Genomic DNA, 23,958 nt, shown 5'->3' with positions numbered 1-23,958 from the left:
GTTGTCCACTGAATCTGGTACAGTCAAAAACACATTTTGACATGATGATAGTCATTGGATCCTTCCACATAAAACTAACAATTTTAAGATGGTGGACGTGATAAACTTTCTGGGATTTGTGTGATGTAAAACAGCACTTGGACTGATTTCCGGCTAAAGACTTAACTGCCGTTGGCGCTGTCGGGGTGGTGATGAGCTGTGGAAGGACAGTGTAAATATCCATTCAATCAGAGGTGTTTTTTGGTCTTCTCACAGCACACCTTCCTTCTCAAAACACATTGTTTGATTCTTTGATAATGGATTCAGTTACATAATGAATCCCATCCATATCAAAGGCAGAAGCAGAGATGGACTGGAATGGCTCCAAGCCTCGGACCGGGCCAAAACCACAAGGGGTAACAAACTCTTTCCCTATTTTTTTTCCCCTTTTCTCTTCTCTACCCCGCTCTTTGTCACATCACAAAGACCATTAAGTGTGAGTGAGTGGACATGTGTTGGTAATCATATGCACACTAAATAAATAGCGTGCTTTCTGTTTTCACATGGCCTTGAAACCAAAAGAGTTGGGCTTGAAAAAGGCATTTTTTTAAATTATTTTAACCTATGGACACCAGCAGTATACATCTCATTTCATCAGCTCACCTGCAACATTTAAATCTGTGGGCCAGCTCTACTTTATGCTGATCATATTCCTTTCTCTTAAGCTGACTGCTCTTCCTTACTTCCATTGTCAATGCCTCTGCAACTTTTCCATAAATTTCATGAAAATTTCGTGGCAAATGTGCCTCTCACACTCGACATTCCTGGGTCTTAAAGGACTCTACATGCTACTTCCTCAGCCCCTCAGTCTCTTTTTCCTCCCCTCTGTCTCATTGGCAACAGAGAAGTCCAACTTGTGTGGGTGTTGGGGCTGTAGAGCAGTGCAACAATGTGAGTGCATTGTGGAGAATAAAAACATGCCAATTTACTGCCCTTAATTACATCGGGCAGAGGAGACTTGTTTTTAATTTTATTTTTTGACATAACATTAAGAATGATTTAAAATCTCATGGTTGAGTCCTGGTTTTGCTGTTTTGGGTCATAACAAACAGGAAATAACAAGACTATTGAAATGTAAAACACAGAAAAACGAAGTTACAAGCAGTAGATAAGTAGAGAATTTTTGCATATTCAAATCTCCAAAGGGACAGTCGTCCAAAGTCTCTTGACTTTAACCAAAACACATGATGGCAAAGCGAAAGCAGAAGGGAGACAGGAAATGAGAAGAGGTTGAGGCGTCGAGCAAAGATGCCCAAAGTACATAATTATGGATTAATGCCATAGTTCAACAAAAGCAGAAAGCTGTGACAATGACAACACAGCCTCAGTTACTAATCAACAAGTCTGAAAGCTGTGGAAATAAGATGAGCAGCTATGCTGCCACCCCATTCACAATCAAGATGTGCCAAGAAAAGTGAAAAGGAGAGAACGAAGGAAAAGAGAAAGTGAAAGACTGCAGACAACTGTTCACAGAACTGAACATGGCCAGATGTCAAAGTGTTGCTGTCATTTTTTTCCTAAATTTTTGCTCTTTTTTTCTTCTTTTGTCTTATTTTACTCAAATATGCAAATAAAAAACTACCTGTGGTGAGTTAATTCATTGGAGACTTTTAGTTAACATCTGAGAGATGCTTTTAGAATAAATGAAATTATCTAACCCAATATTTGGTTGAGATTTTCAATATGTAAGTTGCCAGGTCTTTAAAATGTCGATCCTCATAATGTTGTAAAAGAAAAAATGTCCCCCTAAAAGAGCAGCAGATTCACTTTTCGATTAAAGGAAAAAACAAAAAAAACATGATTTATTTTTGTAAACCATTTTTTCATTCATCCTAATTGTGTTGAATCTTTAACGAGCTGGCTAAAAGAGCTGAAAAAGTCTCACTTCCTCTGATTTTTTTTTTCTTTGCTTGTTTGTTTGTGTCTTAAACTGGTGAAATTAGCCCTTACTGACAAATCAGAGACAGTCAACGAAGGCTGCTGATGATCACACTTGCCCTCATGCACAGAAAGAAAACTGCTGTTATGCTCAATTCCATGTATATTCGATCAAGAATGACTGAGACATCATTTAGCTCTGTCTGCAGACAAAAAAAGGTTGAATAAAAAAAAAAAAATTATTTAATTGCATTTTTAAATGCTTTACTTTTTCTTTGGTTCTCCTTCAGTGTGCAGAATAATCTACAAAAAAGGGAAGTCAGGAACTTCTGTTTGCTACCATCTTTGCCTGGCGTGGCCATGCCAGGCAACACTTTAGGTACAAAAAAAGAGGAGAGTAAAATACTCAGGATCAGGAAGTCTTTTAAATGGGTGGAGCAGTTAAAATGTGGAAAGCAAAAATTTTCTTTTAAACGTTTGTGCAGCTTTTGCTTCATGTAAAAACACTGAAATACCCACTTGTTTTACGACAAAAGTCAAGTTAGTTAGTTATAGGCTAACATGTTTACCTGTTTGCCATTAATTATACGGCCATTTTGATTTCTTTTCCTTTTATGGGCATTTTTTCTTAACTCGTGGCATATTTTTTGGAACATTAATAGATAATGTTGATTAAAAGGATATATACAATCATAATGTTTTATAAAATATGTTTAAATTGGGGTAAAAACAGATTATTCAAAGCACAGGTGAGAACTCCAGTTTTTAAAGCTACGGAAAGATTAAGAAACGAGAAGGAATCTCTGTGCAGACCAACACTTCATAGGTCAATTTTTCTGATCTTGAGAGCATCTAAAATTGGTCATTACAATTTAAAAAATAAAACATGGTATTCAAGCAAAAATTAAGAAGAAGCATGACATTTGGGTTTTTAGGAACATTCACTGTTAATGAAGATTTAAAAAAGACAGGTTCTTTGAAATATTACATTTGGGAGTGCAAAGAATGCAGATGTCCATCCGTCAAAGGGTTGCTGGAGCCCATCCCAGTTACTTTTGGGTGGAGGTTCGTGGCACGCCCTAGATGGTTTTCCAGTCCATGACAGGGCCGTGAATGCAGATGTACTTTTTTCAAAACAAGACAAAAGAAAAGAAAATCCACATCTGCACAATTAAAAATGCACTGATGCAGAAGAAGAGGAGGAAAGTGCTCCACTGCGCAGGTATGATGAATTCCAAAATAAAAGGCCTGTTGTCAAAGATTAACATTCCAAGTTTTATTTAAAAATAAAGGTTTCACTTAAAAAACTTTATAAAACATCCTTTGTATACCTATATTCTCTTGTATTTAAAGGCAGAAGCAAATGAAAATTCAAAAGTTCATGCTAAACAATTAGAAAAATCTTTATTCAATACTGTCAAGAGTTTTTAATAAGTGCATCAAACATATTTTTTAGACTAAAAACTAAATTTTCATATTCAATATATTTTTTATAGCGCCTTTTCGTATCTCTTTGACGCCGTTTGTGTAGGTAGTTAAGAAAAAGCCGGAAACATGTCAACGAGCAAAACTCAGTGGATGCAGCAGCAGCCGAGCTTTTTGTCCTCTTCATTTCCCTTGCAAATCAGCCTCGCATTCTTACAGTTTTCTCAGTTCCCAGCTCCCTCTTTTTTTTAACTGAAACATGCCCTGAGTCAGCAAGGCTCATTAGGCAGGATGAGACTATTACCAGGCGTGTTCTGCTGCTCCTAACAATGGGATGTGATCTGGTGGTTGGAATGCCAGTTTAACTGAGTTCATCTCTCTTCCCCCTCTTGGTATGTGGACCATGGCTCCCTCTTCCAGTATTGTACTTCCCAGCATCAACAATAAATGTGATAGCTGGTCTGGACTGCAGTCTAAAACAAACATTCATTTATACATCAGAATATATTTGAATGTGCATAAGTCTCCATTAGTTTGAGACGATTCAGATAAAGCCCCTACTACAGTGCATTTCCTGTAATGTGCTTTCATTCATTAAGCACTCTGCTCTAATTTAGGATACTTTTTTTTAACTGCACTTCAGTTTTTTAAGATATTTACAGTGTGGCTTACAAAAGTCCTAATCAAAAACAAAATGGACAAGTTCCAGGGAAACAGGACCCAAGCACCCTGAAGAGGCTTTCTGCACCACTTTTATTCACTCCTGTTCTTTCTCAAAGAGTTCCTCCTGAAAGTATTTGGCAAACGCTTCTGAAAAAAAGAGAGTTTGAGGGAAGAAAAACAAGTCGTTCTTCAGCCACCCACACCCCATCTGCCGTGGTATTATCTTCTTTTATTATCTACAGATTATGGGCGCTGATATTATTTCTCCAGTTTGGTCTGATAGTCATTGTGATTGCTGTTCTTGTTGTTTTTTGTGTTGTTTTTGTTTTTTTTTGTTTTTTGTTTTTTTGGTGGGGAGTGCCGTGATATGAGACAGGCCGGGAGGGGGATCCTCCCCCATGTGCATCTAATCATCCATTCAGGACCCTCTTAATGGCTTGTCAGTTCCCGTTGCCCCTTGCATTTTCTGTCCAATTAATTCCTTTCTAGCTCTCCGGATAAAGGGACACAATGGGGCCCCTCCACAGCATAATGAATCATTAAAATTCAGCAGCGCGGCCCTGGCACTTGGCTCTTCTCTGGACTGGTTAGGGACGGATGCTTGGCATGCATGCCAGGGCAAACTTGAGTATTCTATCTGCCGGACCAGAGGAGATGGGATCTCTTCTCATTCCTTTTCTTTCTGCTGCTTTAGTGGAAAAAACTATTTTGATAGATGTACCAGTGCTTGAAAAGAATGACAAGAAATAGCACTGGAAGGTCAGAAAAATAAAGCAGACCAAAAGAAGCACGTAAAGCTTTTTACTAATTTTTGTGTTTAAAAATGAGCATTTCTCAAAAAGACAAAACAATAAATTATGTATTAGTTGTGCTAAAACCTATAAAAAAAACAATATTCGTGTTTATTCCCGAAAAGTTTGTCAGAGTTTCAGGAGAAAGTATTTCCATCAATCTTACTGTAGGAATGTCACATATTTATGTAAATATTCAGCATCCAAGCAAGTTAAAACAAATGTTTTCTTTTTTAACAAATAAATCAATAGACTTGAGACCTAAATCAGTATAAGTAGAAACAAACTGTGGATGTAAAAAAGAACAACCGATATAAACATCACAAAAAAAGTATCTTTTATTTATTTCATTGAAAAATAAAAGACCAGCGGATGGGTTAGCTGTGCAAGTGTAATTATAGTTAACAGAACAACAATCGTTTTCACAGCCCCTCTCAAATTATACAACATAATGATATACAAACTACAGTTCTGTAGACCAAACTTGGCAGATGGTGCTCTGCACATTTCTCATTAAGTGCCTCACAGAAGATTGCAAATAAAGGCTGTAAGGAATGATGATATCAAATTAGGGACATAATGAGAAGTAAGTTAACCATCACAGTCTCTGACACAGATGTGTGCTGTCTGATATTTGTTAATTATTTAACTTCATTTCAAAATACTGACAATAAGCGTTAGAAGGCACAAAAATATTTTATGCAAGACTGTAGCAATGAGTTGGCACTTGATGGCTGATGAGATAAAAATGGGAAAAATACACCTCATTTCACTTTTAACCCTTTTCCCCTTTGAGCTGAAGTGAACAGATAGGGTTTTTATTTTAATATTCAGTTTGCACTGTATTGTAGGATATGCATCTCGTTCCCAGAAAAATGGCTCACACATGTACATGTGTGTACGCTCGCATATTGTTCGGTTGTCCATCCGCACATACAGAGCATCCAGCTGACATGTCAGTCAGAGTTTGTGGTGTTACTTTACCCAATCTCCTTTAAGCCAAGATCATGACTAATCGCGATTTGACAAGCATAAATTTCAGGCACCTGTTCAGCACTTCTGTTGGTCTTGTCGGTTTAAAAACTTGGAATGGAGATGTTTCTGGAAATTGGTCATCCAACGGAATAACATCAAAACTGTTCTCTTTTTTTTTTTTTCAAAATAAAAGCTCACTGAGACTGTAGCCTAAATAGCCAAAATGAAAGAACGTATTTAGCTTTAAAAAAAAACAGTAATACATGAACATAAATACATATAAGACTTTTATACTAAAATGACACTAGAATCATAAGAGACATTTACTTAAGACTGAACCACCGATGTAAATAGCCCCCGGCAATAAAACTCTGGCAATCCATTTCATTTTACGTTAACTTCACAAAACTGGTCCCGTCTACTTTCTATACAGTTAGCAGGTCCTTGCTTTACCTCAACTGTGCACATAAATGCCGTCTGTATGTAAAAAGAAAGGGGATGTACAGAATGTAGGCGTTAGGTCCTCACAGAGGAGTTCGGCTCACCAACACAAGTTCTCGCGTGACTCTGTACAAGAGCGTTTTTAATAGCAACAATATAACTTTGTATAAAATCAGCAGGCACTTTTTCTTAGTTTATTTCACGCTCCTTAGTTATGTCCTTTATTCCTAGTGCATCAAACTGAATGAGTCCCTGCTTAAATCGGCTGTGTCTGTTTTCCTCAAGGTCGAGACAGAGTGGTATACACAGGCTGGTCCCAGTTGGTGGAAGTGGGGCTGTGAGTTGGAGCCATGGACAGACTATTTAGAATGGTGCTGCTGTAGGGCCGAGTTGAATGAAGGTAGGGGTACTGGTAGATGCTAGAGGGGTAGCCGGTGTAACGGTTGTAGTAGCTGGAGCTCTGAAGGTCAGTATAGTCACACTGGGAGCTGGTGAAAGACGCTGGAGCTGACGGAGCCGATGTGGCTGAGGTGACGCAAGCCTGGCTGCTGTAGGAGCCGTAATCGGAGTGCGATGGCGAGCCATGGGAGTGCTCACTGTAGTGGCTGGGACTCAGCTGCTCCGTTTTAATGTGAAGACGGCCCACCTCGCTGGTGGAGGGGGAGGAAGAAGACATTGTGCTCTTTCGGCTCCAAGAAGTGCCATTGCTGCCGGTGTGGCTGTATGAGGTGGAGTAAGAGCTGCCAGGCACTGGAACTGGCCCATGACTGTGGTCTGAGGACAGGGCAGCGGAGCCTGACATATGACCGTTGAGCGGAAGGTACTGGTCAAACTCATGAACGTCGAAAGTCTCAATATTGCTGATGACATCAGTGCTGAGCTCCGAGATGTCTACATTGCTAAAGTCAATGTTTTGCCGGCTGCTGTCAATTAAACGACGGCCTTCGTGCTTCAGATCATGCTTCACACCATGGTGCAGATCTGTTTTGGGAGTAGTGGGTGGAGTGGGTGGACCATGGGGCTGCCCTGAAACAGAAATTATTACAGTAAAATATTCAACTTAATAAACCGAAAAAAAAATAAGCTAAACCCAGACTAGTTTGCATTACTTCAAAATGAGTTGGTTCCCATACCTGTATGGTCAGGGTGGTGGTGTCCCTCAGTCATTCCTGCCATTCCTCCCATCCCAGGCTCCGATTTATACATATGGTGAGCCATCTCAGCCCCGGACTCTGAGTCACTCTGGCCTGGTTTCACATTCTTTCTCCGCCGGGGCTGGTACTTGTAGTCTGGATGATCTTTTTTATGCTGAACGCGCAATCTCTCTGCTTCATCAACAAATGGCCTCTTCTCGCTCTCTGAAAGCAAACTAAAGGAGGGAAAAACTGAATGTCACGATTTAATTTAAACTTTAACATAACTGTTGATTAATTTAAAAAAAATAGCTACATTACACCTTAATTAGTGACAAAAAATAAAGAAATAATATTTCTGTTTAATTATTTTTTAACAAAATTGATTATTCTTAATATTTAGTACATTAACAATGTATTGTAATAGTTCAACAGAAGAATTGTGAATGTGATACAAAAATGATTTAAAGTTTTTAGTCTGCATAATATTTTTATTTTCTTATAAACTTACCGCCACAGTTTCCCCAGCGTCTTGCTGAGCTCTGCGTTGTGCAGGTGTGGATACTGATCTGCCAGCTTTCTGCGGGCCGCCTGCGCCCACACCATGAACGCGTTCATGGGTCTTTTGACGTGTGGTTTGCTCTTCAGAGATCCATTCCCTCGCACAGGCATGGGCACCAAGGACCAATCATATCCTTTAAGGACCTGAGAGACCGCATCCCGAATGCAGGCTGGGAAGCGCTCGTCGTCTTCTGAGTCCAGCTTCTTGCTCAAACCGGCGAGCAGTGATCCATGGCCGTCGGAGCCGGTCGGTGAGGACGGAGCATCGGAGTCCGATTCATCCTGGGACATTGAGCTGTTGGTCCCGGACGGGCTGCATGGCTGCTCGCTCACACACTTGTCATGCTCTTCTGTCATTTTTAACATAATTTCTTAAATCCAAAATAAAATCCGAGATCTTCTTTGGCTGAGGTTGAGGCGCGTCGCTTGCGGCGGAGCGCTCGGTGTGCGCTTTTGCGCACGGCGGGACCCTGATGGATTCCTTCGGTCGGGTCTGTCAGCACTGGATCCTTGTTTTCCCAGTTTGTTTGTCTTGTTTTTCGAAGCTGTCGGGGGTGCGGCCGTCAAAGTTGTGGTCCACAATATGGGCTGAGGAGCTGCACGTTGCTGCAACTTGAGTTGGAGTTTTAAATTCGTCACCCCACCTGCCGCCTGGGATTGGCTGGAACAAATCACCACTTTTTCCCTATTGGCTTAACTTTTTCTGCAGGCTCCAGTTTTGTAATTATTTTCCTGACAGAGCTAGCTTTCTGTTGACGGTGGAACCACAAATAAGTTATGTAAAGAAATAATTAATTCTAAATAAGTTATTAAAACACTTTGTGCATTTTATTATAAAAATAAAAACAAGAAATAAAGGATTTGGGAATTCCTGATATTGCTTCTTCACAGAAACTCCACATTGATATAGAGCTTTTTCTTTCTCTGTCTCTTTTTTTTTTTTACTTTTTGTGACAAAATTCAAATGTTAGGTTAAATGAGATGAAAACATTACAGGAATTTTTGACTAAACTAGTTTAAAAGTTCCATTAAATTGAACCGAACCTCAGCAAAACCTTTTAAATACAAAACAAGACAAGGTCAGAGTAGTTTGGGAATTAATGTTATCAAAGATTGTGTTATTTCAAAATAAAGGATTATGACCCAGAGTTTTTCTTTCTTTCTGAACAAGAAACTGTGTAATGTAAGCTTAAGTAGAGATGTCCAGCCTATGCATCATTTTAATATTTTAAAGGTAAGGGGAAAGCGGAGAGGGCCAAATTTGAATGTGAGAAAATTATATTAAAGAAATGTTTTAAAACAAGCAAAAGTCCTTATAAGTCCAAACTTTATTTGGCCTGTATGATCCCTGTTACAGCGTTCATTAAAAAATTTTAAAAAGGAATTTAGTTTGTTCTGGCTGTCAGAGCCCCAAAATCTACTTCTCATACCTAGTGAATCATTCTTTTATGAGATATACAGAGCACATTGAAGAGTAATGCAGATAAGCAGATTAAATCACTGCCTTCGTTGCAGGTGTCTTTGTTCATGTATTGTGGGATGATTTTATCACTAGCCTCCCCATGAAAAGACAAGGTATGTTTGTGCTCAGCGGCAGTTTGCTTTGCTCCATGCAGGCTGCAGTTGGCTCAAGGAAGACAAGTGTTTATACTGTGGAAATAAAAGTCCTGCTCATACAGACATAGTTCACTGCAAACAATGTTAGGATCACACCATAAGGTAAGGAGCCGGCATTATTTTATCTGCTTCATATTTCCAAAAGGTAAAGAATACTGACCAATTTTGAAAATAAATTAAAAATTTAACAGCACTTTGGGTCAACTCGATGCTTTCTGTTTGTAGCAGCTGCTGCAAGAGCAAAGGAGTCAAGTTCAGTGTGTGTTTGTGCTTGTGTGCGAGTGTGTGTACATGCAGAAGAACGGGACAAGAGCTAGTCGTAAAGCATGAACGCCTCTAGCTTCAAGCTCTTCCTGCAGGATCACTGAGTTAGCACATGTGCAGCATGCATGCAGTTGCAAGTACATGTGCAAAACATGTGGAATAATAAGGATTTCAATTAATTCCTGTTGTTTACGCCAGATGAAGGGGGATTTTCTTGAAAAATGGTATTATGTGTAAAGGTGTTATCATTGATTTTGGTAGTAGGTGGGGTTAAATTAAACAGAACTGCTGTAGAAATTATGAAACATCAAACCATTTGTTTCTCAAATTTCTCAAAATTAAGGCAACAACAAGAAATTTAAATAATTGACAGCTATATTTGAAGAAGGACTACCATTTTTGCCAAAAAAGACAAACGAATGAAACCAGACTCAAGCCTTTCTGTTGCATTGTTAGGACAAACTAGTCAGAGATTTTAAAAGGAAATAACAATAAAAAATATATGCCCATGCATGAACCTGAAGCGTCCCTACAACTAAGGAAAGGTTTTGATTTTTCTCTTATTGTGAGATACATCTGAAAGAGAAAATCATAAAAAGATTGTCATATTTTTGAAGAGGAAGACAGACGTGTCCCCCCTCCCTTTTCTCTTGGGCCCAAGTTTCTTTTATGTCATATGTAAATTATACTCTGTGGCTTTTAATGCGCATACAAAATGAAGTTACACAGCTGCCCACAGGAATCTTTTTTCCCTTTGGTCCCTGCTTCTGTGTTTTAATACAGTCAGCCACATTTCTTCACTGTGGCCAAGTTGCTGGACAGTGTTGACCATTGTCATCGCCACAAAATTGCACTTTAAAGGAGTGTCAGATGTGTAACAATGTAGAAAAGTTCAGTAGCACACAAAGTTCATGTAGAAAAATCCCATGTTGAAACAGCTGTAACTGCCCATTGCAAGGATTTAAAAATTGAAGAATCTGCATTAAAAAGTACAATATGAACCACTGCTTTCTTTACACATTCCCCAATCAACTCTAATCACCTTCATTTTGTCAAATACATGGGAAACTGTGAAGACCGGCATCCCTTTATGTCAATCCAGACGGAAACTGTGAAGACCGGCATCCCTTTTTGTCAATCCAGACAATCCCAATGGCTGCAAACTAGATTTCACCTTTGCACACATCAACCAGACAACCTTTAACCTTTTAACACCGGTGACACCAAAAGAACACACACTCTTTTGCTACGTTCACACCGGGCATAAATCGCACGTTCAAGAATGCGCTGAACGCGGGTTTTGCATGAGTTTGTGTTCACAATAGACAGTCGCTATACATGATACTAGCCCATGTACCTACAGTTGGACGAGGATTGGTGCAAAACGTTGGAGCTGTGCAAATATTGCGAATCTTGCTCCAGGCTTTTTCTTTCACAGTTCTATTCTGATTTATGACTAACTTGGTGTCATATAATTCCAGTCGGACAAAAACCGCCATTACTAATTTCTCCTTCATGTTCAATTTTCAAACGGCTGGAACTTCTGTGTTTTGAAAAGAGCGCTAATCTTACATCATGATTAAATCCAAGTCTGTGATTGGTCAAAGTTAAACTTGTTTAACTTTCAATGCATTTAATTTGTAAATAGAGCCCGAAAACTGACTTAAAAACTTGTTTAGGGATGTGTAAATGCATGAAATGCATGTTTACATGCATTTACACAGACTTTTTATTGGAAGTGGTCACTCAAATGCGTGGTGTAAAAGTAGCATTTGACATGAATCCATGAAAGAATCCGTTGATTGTGCAAGCAGTTCACTACTGTAAAGTGTTGAATATCAGCACAAAGCTCCTTTTTTGTGCTTCAGAGTCAGCTGGAATTACATTATTTGCGTGAAAAGTTGAAGTCGATAGGATAGAAGCTCTGGTGTTGAATGGTTTCTAAGAGCATCATTAATAAATAAATATCAGTCTCAAGGAAACAATGCTGTTTTCACATTTTGAGATTAAAAGAAACACATTTTCCAGCCAAGTTCATGTCCATGTGAAATTAATTTCCCAGTGATTAGTGCACGCACCTCCCAGTTTTGCTCCACCTCACTTTTCCCAACTACCCTGATCTTTGCATGACAGATGCTTTTCCTTTTGGCTCGCCACACAATGCATTTTCCAGGCTGTCTACTTAGCAAGGTGGAGGAATGTTTGACATTGCTGCCTCTAATTGCAGTCCTTTCCCCATGACAGCTGCTGAGCATGCAGCCCTCCTTTTAACCTCTGACCTCACAGTATCCTAAATTCATTCTAATAAAACGACATAATGAGACGTTTACCAAACCAATTTGAGGTTTTATTAAAGAACGTTATAGTAAACGCAGAAAGAAAGAAGCCATGACGGGAGTTTTTGAGAAAAAAGTACTAAAGGAAGGAATTTATCCCGAATATCTCTGGATGTGTTTGGCTATCAGTCACTTTAGGGTATTAATGTCTGGAGAAATAAATGAATTTGAGTGTTTCCAGATTATTTGCACTTCCTGTCACATAGGGATTTGTGAGGCACTGTTAAGACAATAATGTGCATTTGAATTTGTTTTTACAGAAACAGATGTGTTAACAGTTGCGAGTGTTGCACGCTGGAAGAACTGTCTGAAGTCTGTGTTTCTTTCAGCTTTCCTCTCAAGCTTCTCTATAGTGTTCTGGAAAATGGCTGTGTAGAGCTTTCATTAGATGAATCTCTTCATATGAACATTTGTGAGGCCCAAAATGGTTTCATTTATGACAGGAGAAGTTTTTTTTTCTCTTTTTTTACAAAAAAAAGGGATCATTTATGTTTCCAAACCAATGGAGACTGAGCTCCGATGTCTAAAATCCTGGTTAGTTTCCTCAGATATGACAGCCTAACTGCTTAGATGTTCAGCAGGATGACACTTTCCATGACATATCTTGTCCCGAAGGAATGTATGCGGTTTCTCTCTTTCATTCTTCAAGGACCATGTTGGAAAAAAATTTCCAGTGAGCTTTGTTTTCTTTTAAAGTTGTCTGATTTTCTTTTTTGCATGGTTGGTTCTTATACATTAATAGTAAAATTTGCTTTTACTTTGAGAATTCAGGCAATGCAGAGCTGTTAGTCCGCTTCATCTCTTATTAAATATTTATATATATATAAAAATATATATATTTATACAGTAAAACTATTTCAGGTTAAAAGCTCTAAAAGAAAAGGTTGCCCCTTATCTATTCACACATTGAAACAAGAACGGAACAAACTGCTCATTTCTGTGTTATTTTCAAGAAATCAGGACTTCATAAATGCCTGCACAAACTTGGAAATGCAAGAGAGAGTGGCACACGTTAGAGCGCAGAATCCCCTGTGTCCAATTCACATATAACAGGATCATTTCGATCTTAAAACCGTTATTGGTGAAGCAGATCAAATTCTCTAATTAGGCTTCAAGTGAACCAGCCAAGATTTTCCATGTTTATTAGCTGCAGTTAGTCCGTCCGTCTCCAGCCAGTCTGCAACCTTTACAGGAACTTTTACATCGAAAAATACTTCAGCACACCTGCTGCTAACCACATGAAGAGAGTGGCTGTGTTGTAGTCATCTCAATGATCTGTATATTACATTACATGATACAACATACATTAGAAACTTTCCAAATAGCGGGTCCGCTTGTTTAATTTTGCTGGTAACCATGGGACACACTAGATCCTATTTTCCAAGTAACTGCACGAATGCTCTCTGTTGTCAAGGCTTATCCTTACCAACTATAAACTCCCACCATGATCTGAAATACAGACTGAAAATGGTGTTGCAACATTATCCATAGATTAGCACCATGCTTACAAACTCTGCTACATCACAGAGCCTCAGATCTGGTGTCAAAAAGGCTCAAATGGAATCAGAATGCCTCATTGGGGTATGTGTCACAGCTGGACAGAGCAACAGAATTTTGTTCTCAAGAAAATATGCAGTAATTTGATAGTTTAAGTCTGTTTTATTTTTTCAGGCAATACAAGACAACAACAAAACAACAGCACTTCAAAGACCCACTCCAATGAAAATTGTGTTTTTATTATTTTCCTGTGACATTTTTCCCTTTATGGAGGACAAATATAAAGAAAGTTAAGGTTTAAAATGCATTTTTTTTTAGTATTTCTATATTCAAATCGTTGTGAATCAGGAGCAAACGCGAAAATACAGTGGGAAAAAGCTCACTTTGGAAAGCTTCAGTAGCTAACCATAGCTACTATGTACCATAGCTACCATGGCTACTATACCATAGTATATCATAGTAGTACCATAGCTACCATAGTAAGCCACAAGCTCCCTGCTCCACTCCATTCTGACGTTTATATGACTAGAAATACGTTTTTGTTTACCTCGTCCGAGCTGGGAACTGACTCTAAACTGTACAGCAGAATGGCTTCGGTATTACTGGATATTTTTTTGCACCGGTAATGTTATGTTGGTGTTGTGAGGGGCTGTAAGCTAGCAGGAGAGCACGTAAACAGATGGATGATGGGAATGGGTTGGGCTTATTCCAAGCTAACAGTCCCGCCCACAACTCAGAGGCGAATTTCTAATTAACCACTGCCGCTCTATAGAAACCATGTCCCAGAAAATTACATATTTTTTTTATTTTGGCTAAAAATGATATGATCATGACCACTGAGAACACTTTTAAAATAGACCAAAAGATGTTTAGAGTGGGACTTCAATGGCAATTTCTTAGGTAGACCATGACTTGGATTGATGCTTTCCATCCATCTATCCATCCATCCATCCATTGTCTGCCTCTTGTGTGTTCAGGTTGTAGACAACAGTCTAAGCTCAGCTCTTTGTGACACTTCTATCAACTCTGTTGGGAAGACACACATGCATTTCCAGGCCAAAGCAATGATCTCCAAGTAGCATTCTCACCACATGTTCAAACAAGCTAAACCTCTGCTGACTTCCCTGGATGTGAAGGAGCTGGTCTAAGAACTCCTCTCAGGTGACTGGGCTTTGAACTCTCTGTGTAAGGGAGACCTCAATGGAACTTCATCTCTGTCACGTGTATTCCTCTCTGTTTGTACACTAGCCACGGCTCACGGGTGTAGATGAGAATAGACTCAGGGATCATTAGGGAGCTGTGCCTTCTGGTTCACCACCACAACATGACACGCAGCAGAGCTTCCCTACCAACTGTCACACTGGTATCTTTTGCCTCAGGCAGGAAAAAAAGGAAGCGCTCCCTAACCGTTTCCACTGGTTATGGGTACTGGGTATTTCCTGGTAGAGACTTCACTTTTTCTAACTGCTATAAACATGCAAAGTAAAAAAAAATCTCTTTGCTGTCAGGTATTTTTTCAAAAAGCAAGCCCTCAAAAATTCAAAGAGTAGCTTAAGCATGTTATGTGATTTAATGCGATTGTTTGGTTTTGACTGATACTGTAGGTCAGAATAAGGAAACAGTTGCTGTGTGTGTAGTGTTTCAGATTTTCTTGTTCCAGCTCTCTGTTATCACTTTATTATCATTTTTCAGATGTGTTGAGTTTCAAATAAAACAGGACATGGAAATATCTGCAAAATAAAATTTCATAGGTTCTCTCTTCGGGTGTACTTAAGGGCTGACCTTTTCACTCACGATGGAATCTAGTCCTTCCTAGAGGTTGTTGTTTTGGGGGGTTTTCATGCTCTGATTGTGTTCCCTAATGTAGCCTACCTAATACCTAACACATTAACTAGTTTGGGTCACACTACTTAATGACACAACGGAGCGTTTGACCTCCCCTCACTGGAAACTCTGTTCAGCTGTGAAGGCTATCAGTGAGTAGATGAAATTACAAATCAGCGGAAGATCACCAGCGTTGGATTCCATTCACCTTGACTTACTTCCTTGTTTTGTGAGCGTCTCTGTTCAGATTCCCCCCTCCCCTTTTTTGCTGCTGTCACTTTAATATTTAAAGACCTTAAAGTCACATTTTTCAAAAATCTTTGAATAATGGACATGAGTTAGAACATTACTAATAGTGTGGTGGGCAGTGCAAACAATTGCAGTTGCAACAGCTGCAGTCTGCTTTTTCGTAGTCTACAAATATGAAAGTAAACTCAACAACCTCAACTAAATTAGGATTTGTGGTTAATCCAGAAGTATGAAACGCTCCTGCTTGCCTGATAATCCCCACAAGCAAAACCTTTCCACACCTCATGCCAAAGTAAATAGTTCTAATTTAGGTGCCAAAGGGTGAAAATAGGAACATGAGTTTTTCATACACATTTGTTTAAGATGAGTAGTTAATTCTGTCATAATGAGTTTATGTGTGACAAAAGATTTTGGCTGTGCATCAGCAAAAAACCATGCATTAATGTAATAATGCAATGTATGACCATGGAAACAATTATGACCTTGGATGTGTGGACAAATGTACCTATTGCACATTTTCTTTTAAGCCTGGTGATTTTTATGGAGCCAAAAACAAGGAAATGAGAGAAGTGCCCGCCCTCTTTTCCTGCCTCTTGCTACTAATAGAGGCCCCTGAGACAGCTTTGCCTACATTTAAAGCAGAAAATAAATCTATTCGGCTATAATGTCCCTCATTTGCCACAATGCTGTTTCATGCTGCTCTGCAAAAATCTATTATTCATATATGTCAACACTGGTTTGCTAATTGCCTGATAATAAACTTATTTGATTTGTTTAAATACACCCTACGAGTGCCTGCACACAGTATCTGTGGTGCTAGGTAAGCAATTTTTAACTATTCTTAGCATGTGCGACTTTTTCCCTTCTTATTTAATTTTTTTTTTCATTAGTTGGTGTCAGATTCAATCAGAAACAATGACATTGGCACTTCCACCTAACAATTTCAGCTTGAATTGTGCTTTTACAGCTCCAAACTTGAGTATGTGAATTTATGACAGCAGTAAAATGAGCTTCTGGAGTTAATCTTCTAATGACGTCTCTCTGCCCCTGCCATCCACACGTCTGTGTAGGAGCCACAGGGAGCAATCACTGTGAAAGGACTTGCTCCAGACATAGTCTTGTTTTTGGGAGCATGTTTTCAAGGCTAGGCCAACATATATTTGTGGTTAAGGTGGTTAACTTGCTTTTAGTGTATAGTGTGACATGAGGGTTGGACATAATATAATACATGCATGAGAGCCATTGCTATTAAGATTGCTTGAGAAAGATTTTGATGATATGGAACAGAAGTGCCACTCTGACAATGCAACGACATGTGTGTGCAAGCGATTGTTTGTTACGCAATATTTTTTAATCTTTTAAAAAAAGTTTATTTAAAATGCATTTTATTTGTTAAAGCAGGAGTTGACATTTTGCATCAAGCACAGAAAAGTATGATTATGTCCTCTTTAGTGGACAGTGGTTCCAAAATGTAAACCATTTGTCAGTCACAGATTCTGCAAGTTGACCCATTTAAAAAAACTCAAAGAGATCTGAAATATTCATTATAGATATACTCCAACTATGAGACAAAAATGCCAAAAAAAAACAATCCAGGAAATCACATTGTTGTATTTTTAAAGAATTTATTTGTATCATGGTGCAGAAAATTAGTATGTGGTCAATAACTAAAGTTCACACCGATACTTTGCAATGTAACCATATTGTTAATGACAGAGGTCAAATATTTCCTGTAGGATTTTAGGTTTGCACTGTACCTGTTATTTTGGTCCATTCTTCCATGCAGATCAGACTTTTAACTCCCAATGAGTTTGGATTCATTGTCATGTTTGAAAATCCAGTCAAATTTCATCCTCAGTGCTCTCAATGGTGAAAAGAAGTTTTCCTCCAAAATCCCTCCATTCCTCCCTTCCTTAATACAGATAGGTAGTTCTGTCACCTTTGCAGAAAGGCAGCTCCAAACTATTATGTGTCTACCACCATGCTTCACAGTAAGTATGATGTTCTTGGGATGCAACCTAGCATTCTTCCTACTCCATTTAAAGCAAATAGTTCCATCTTGGTTTCATCTGATCACATGACCTTCTCCCAATCCTTCTTCAGATCATTCATGGTTTCTGGAAAGCGTTTGACAGACATGAACACAGAAATGGAAATGTGCTGGTTTAAGTAAGGGGACATTTGGAGCACTGCAGGATTTGAATCCATGATGATGTCAAGTCAAGACCTTTATCACTGTGGTCCCAGCACTGTTTAGATCATTGAACAGTCTCCCCATGTACTCCTAGTCTCCCCATGTACTCCTCGCCTGTTTCTTCACCTTTTTTAAGATCATTTGTACCCACTGAGTTCATAACTGGACTGAGTTTTCCCTCCCTCCTGGTGTTTCAAATAGAAAGTACAGCTGTCCCCCCCCCAAAAAAAAACATCTCATAGATGTCTATTGAGAAATAAGCAATTATTACTCAGTTATTGTATTTGTCAGAATTACCATTCTTGCTACAATACATTTTTTTATTTTTCTTGCTAATCATTTTTCAAATGAAATTTTTTGCTGTGGTGCAAGTTATTCAAATAAAAAACTAACCAATCAGAAGCCTCAGTAATAGAATGTGGTCCACCGGTGAACACTTGAAGCGTTTGATCAACAGATCATACCAAGTCTGCTTTCAGTGGACGGGGTTCACTCTTTTAACATGCTCAATCGTGATTGTAGAGAGTGGTTGCCATAGAAATGTAGGCTCAGACTGACTCGGACCAAATACTGCCTACTGACGATTTTTAGTTCCAACATGGTGACCCATCGCCAAAAAATGGTTTAGCAATACATATCCAGAAGCAAGTCATTTTCTATGGGTGACATAACACTAACTCAGTCCAATTCTCTTATACAGTCAAAGTTTGAACTGCAACAGGTGAGATCTTGTATAGAGTCTCAGGTTAAGGGAAATTGTCAGTGATTTTATCTTTCATTAATTTTCTAATAAATACTCCGACAAGTGATGTCTTTTCATCAACGTGCTTGTTTATTGGTTCATACCAGCTTTGTTCAGGTGAATAATCATGTTCTAAGACAGCTTTTTGGTTCTGGTCATGGTGGAGAGGTTGCAGTCTGACTGTTTAAAGGTGTGGACAGGTGTCTTTTTTATAGATAACCAGTTCAAACAGATGCCATTAATAAAGTAAAGAGTGGAAAGAAGAAGTAACAGGTCAGTGAAGGACAGAAATCTTGCTCGGTTGTGTGAGCTAAATACGTATTTTCTGCACTATTTTACAAATAATGTCTTCAAAAATCCTATTTTGTGATTTTCTGAATTTGTTTTTTTAATTATGTCTCTCACAGTTGAAGTGTTCTATAATGACCATTTCAGACCTCTCTGATGTGTATACATTTACATATATTTGAGAACCAGACACCGCTTGTTACTAGATTTATGCGATGTGCCACTATACACCATACACAACACTTGCCGCCTTTTTCCTTTCTATCTCAACTGTCCATCTTCCCTCCTTCCTCTCTCCTCTCCTGGTTGCAGTTGTATTTGTGCGCCTTGGGAAGATTACAAAGAAGCGCTTTGTGAGGGGATGCAGCTGCTGAAATCTGACTAGATCCAGCTGAAGAGAGAAGAGAGCAGGTGGGTCAACAACGCCACCCTGCTGTTCCCAGAATATCAGGCTGCAGAGCTTTGCCACCCTCCCCCACACAGACATGCACCAACACATGCACATCCTCAGACCTGCCAACCAATAAACATTACATTGAGTCAAAATATGACCCCAATCAGCATCAACAAAAAAGTGCCGCTGAAAGTGATGTATTGGTGTGAGCTCTGTCAAATCATTAGTCGGACTGACATGAATCTTTCATGCAGTGCTAACGATGTGGCAGGTTGTTCAAATAAAAAATAAAAAAATCCTCCTAAATGCATATTTGGTTTTATCATTTGAAAATTTGATTAATACCAGTTTTAAGAAAGACAAAGTGAATGCTGTAGAACGCAGGAAGATCGTGGCAGCTTTTGAAGTTCAGATGTTAACAGGGCAGGATGCTGCCAAAACTCTGGATTTCTGCATCTCAACGAGGACATCGGTAAGATGACCCTCATCCGGCTTTGCACAGCTCAGAAAGAAGTGGTAGGAGATGGAGAGAGGAAAGGAATGGGAAGAAAAGAGAGGAAGTCACGCAGGCAGGCGTCCTTGCTCTTGTCAAGAGGGATCGGATGTCACACCACTTTCTTTGCAGGGGGGCGCAGGGCTGCACCACTGCAACTCAAAATTCATCGATTTATTGGGTCCTATCTACCGTAATAGCTAAGATACCACAGAGTTCGAAACACACTGAAATGATGCAGACATCAAATTTATTTCTTAATGCACTGTCATGAAAACCAATGATCAGCTACATGCGATCAGCTCTTCTGAGCATTTTTAACGAGTCACCCAAAATAACACATTTTTAGCAACTTTTTCACCCATTTTACTACTTCATGTGTTTCAAACAAAAGCTTTTTAAACTTCAGAAGAATTATTTCTAATCACTTTTAAGTTATTTTCCATATTTGGTAAACAGGTTTCTTCTTTTGTAATCCTTTAGTATCCAAACTGAAAGTTTGGACGCACATCCTCCACCCACAAACCTTTATGTTTGCATCTCCAGGCATGGATGCAATGATTATCGGACAACACACACAAAAAAAGCTTTGTTCTGGATTTTAAAAACAAAATAAAATTTGCCTCACTGATTTTAGATCAACAAGTTATTTCAATTCTCATTTATGCAACTGAATACAGCCTGGTTAAATTCAAAACAGTACAACATGTATTTTAATTGATCAAATCTTAAGAAAATTAATCATTTATGAAAGTATGTGTATGTAGCCAGAGTTTTTAACAAGTTTTAATGAGACAATGCTGCTGTTTCTCTCTGCGCTTCAGCATTCTAGTTGCTGAACGCATGGTATTATTATCCTGCATGAACGATGAAGAACGATACCAATAAAGACGTGCTTACCTTATATCACCGAAAATTAGCTTTTGGAAACATTTAACAGCAAACTTCAAGGTCTCTAGATGTGTATTTGTTTCAAAGCATGATTAATTGTCCAATATTTTTTTTTAAAATACATGTTTTCAGTTTTTTTAATTCCTGCTCTTAGTTTGCTTCAGTTTTTCTTGCTCCATATTGTTTTGTACCATATACATTGTACTATAAAATCGTTCTTTTTTTTAAGAATAGATAATTCACAATACATGGAGCTGAATCCACACAGAGAACATCTCTCTACATGAACAACAAGTACTACACAAAACTTTGACACTGTGCATTTTTCTTTATTTTAGTGAGCTTCTCTGTAGCCTATCTTCAGTGCCTTTAGAATGCTTTAATTCTGTCTCACAGAAAAACGAATTAGCACATTTTTTATATGCCCCCCCCCCCCCATTTTAAGTTGTACGTGTTTTTGAAAGAGCAAAAAGATTCCCTTTCATGTTCCAGCTGTCTTCCACCAGTACTGTTGCTATAGTTCTATCTGAACACTGAGTTCTGTCACATGATATCAGTTCCATCCTAGCACCATCACATGCTCCCGCCAGGCTCCTGGCTGCCTCTTGCATCAGTAAGGAAAGTACATCTTCAAAGTTTCCTGTAGAGCTCCAGGCTATTATTTATCTAGTCTGATGTTTTTTAGCTCATGTGACCAAAAATTACAACACATTCTAGGTTGTAGATATTTAAAGGTAGACATCTAAAAATGCAGACCTTTGAGCCATCTGGAGTATATTCTTTTTTTTTTTCAAACATTTTAGAGTGTGGGAAGCTTAAGAACATGTCACTGCTTTGTATCAAATCACAAATATATCATCAGCACTGTGCTCACTAGAGGTTCTGTAGAGAGTTTAGTTTGAGGTGATTTTCTGTTGCTTTTTGGAACCGATTTCTGCCCCATCACTGTCATTTATCTCCACAAACATTAATTCATGTGTCTTGTTAAATTTGTTTAAGGTCTGTAAATGCATCCAGACCCTATGTGGGAACTGTTATAAAATGTAGCCATATGGTGGCAATGATCCGATGCCTCCCAGTTTAGTGCTGTATCATCTTAACCCACATCGGGCAACTCCGTCAAATGAAGCATTTATTTTTCGCTTCCATATCCTCGCACTGAGAGTAATGGCCTCCACATTGCCTGGTGAAGCATCACCCCTGATTGCCGTCATTCTCACATCTGCTTCCTGGAACAGCAGCATGGAAGTCTCCAAAGAGCTCCCAGTGGAGTGTGGGGCATGTGTGCTCACATATGAGGCAAGAGTATGAGACGGCGGCTTGCCGGTGTGGTTTATTTTCAAAGGGTTGAACTGAGGATGTGTTGAGAGGTTGAGGAGTTGAGAGAGCTCTCTGCACTCTGGTTTGGGTTACACCTCCCTGGGACACAGCTGGGGGGCGCTGGGTTTGGGGGGTAGGGGTTGGAGGAACTGCAAAGATTTTGTGTTTAGACAACAGCACAAACAAGACAGAATTTAATTTTTTGTGTCCTTGAGAGACTGAAGAAGAGGAAGACTTTCCCGGCTTTTTCCATATCTGCAGGAAATGTTTTACTTCATTTCTAGCTGCAAATCCTTTATATGTATTTTTTTTACCTCACAGCCTTAAGTATCATGTTTGCAAAGCAAACATGCAAACAACCTAGTTGAACTGCAGCAGAACAGGGAAGTAGGTCCTCCACACCAGCACCATTTAACTGTCATATTTACACCATTCATTTCCCTATTTCTCTGCAGCCGCCAAAGCATGTGTAGTGATAAGCATCACTCCCCATGGGTCACTTTGCATTGAAAAAGAGGTCTGGGTATTATGGAAAAATGCATATGGGTAAAGTAACGTTATTTGGTTATTCAAAGCTTTACCTTGCTCTTTTCTGGCCTACATCCACATAGGTTAATGGTCTCCAGCTGTCACCGTAAGCTGGGAAATTTTTGGATGCAAACTAAGATGCAAAACTCAACATTTGCATCACAGTACTATTGCAGAAAAGAAGACAAGAGCCAAGTTAGACCTGGACATTATTTAATATCAATATTTGAAAAGTTTCACATCAAATTAGGCTCCATATTGTAATAGCAATTAAAAAAAAAGATTTCTGTAGAATTCTCTCTAGAAGTAATTAAGGTTTAAATTTGAGTATTTTTTTGTCTATATTCATAATTTATTCTGTCACTATTTTTCCTTTCCATAATAAGCAAATACCTAACATATAGATGTAGTGCTTTATTTTTTCCCCTGAATTTTTCTTTTTTTTGTGGTATTTTTCATGATTATTGTCTCTTTTTTTTAGCACTGACTCTGGAGCATGACCCTGCAAACAGCAAGATAGTTCTGAAGAGGATTCAGGACACCACATCTAATAAACGTATTTGAAAAAAGGCAAAATCCAAATACAAGTGTTAAAATGCAGGTATAGCCTATGATTCAGTTCATTGTGAAACATGTTTAAATAGAAAAATAAAAATATTTAAACAAATCACTAATATGGTTTTTGTTCAGTTCTTTCATTGGTGAATGAGTTTGAACAGCCCTCAAGGTTGTACTCCTGCACACAAAATGCTTTTTGTTTTTATCGTTTTGTTTTTTTACAATATTTTTGTAGATTTGCAGCAAAACACAAGTCTGACAGAATGTTTCCCTAAAATGTGCTTTATTTGTTATATTTTTGTAGTTCTATGAAGAAATTATCTCAGATTTACAGCGAAAAGGCCCTGGATCGAATCCCAGCTTGGTGGAGTTTGTATGTTCCCCCCACATGCGTGGGTTCTCTCCAGGCACTCTGGATTCCTCCCACAGTCCAAAAACATGTTTCATAGGTTGATTGGTCACTTAAAAGTGTCCCTACGTGTGCATGTGTGCGTGGGAGTGCTTGTGTGCTCTGGCCAGGGTGTACCCTACCTTTGCCCAACAGTAGCCGGAACAGCAACCCTGTGATCCTGAATGGGATATAGAGGGTTAAGAAAATAAATGGAGGGACAAATTTGTCATGTTTGTTTTTTGGCACACTTTGCTTGCAAGTAGCAGACGTGTCACTAAAAATCAGTTTAATTGGTATTTCACAATAAACCACAAAGGTTCTTTACTATTCATGTAACTTCATGAAAGGATAAAACTCCAGTCAAGTGTGTCATTCTGAGATCTGATTTTTGACTTCAAGGAAAAAGTGGACATGAAATGCATTGTCATGGCTGACTGTGGTTTTGACCTTCTAGAATGCATGTCAT

General features: G+C 38.8%; 1 protein-coding gene and 1 long non-coding RNA gene across 2 annotated transcripts; one reads left to right on the top strand and one right to left on the bottom strand.

Annotated features, from left to right (window-relative positions):
- Window positions 1-6,492: 6,492 nt before the first annotated feature.
- sox8a (SRY-box transcription factor 8a) lies at window positions 6,493-8,272 on the bottom strand. Its single transcript, NM_001164870.1, has 3 exons — window positions 7,857-8,272; window positions 7,346-7,581; window positions 6,493-7,238 (listed from the first exon to the last, which is right to left on the bottom strand). Exons 1-3 carry the CDS (start codon window positions 8,270-8,272, stop codon window positions 6,493-6,495), a joined length of 1,398 nt encoding a protein of 465 aa, NP_001158342.1.
- Window positions 8,273-9,148: 876 nt separating this feature from the next.
- Window positions 9,149-23,213, top strand: LOC144994302 (uncharacterized). Its single transcript, XR_013657768.1, has 3 exons — window positions 9,149-9,625; window positions 19,230-19,328; window positions 23,025-23,213. It is a non-coding gene; the product is annotated as an uncharacterized LOC144994302 (long non-coding RNA).
- The last annotated feature ends 745 nt before the right edge of the window (window positions 23,214-23,958 follow it).

This window comes from Oryzias latipes, chromosome 8, assembly GCF_053564925.1.
Source record: "Oryzias latipes strain Hd-rR chromosome 8, Olatipes_Hd-rR_3.1".
NCBI lineage: Eukaryota > Metazoa > Chordata > Actinopteri > Beloniformes > Adrianichthyidae > Oryzias > Oryzias latipes.
This window is presented reverse-complemented; position numbering and strand designations above follow the sequence as displayed.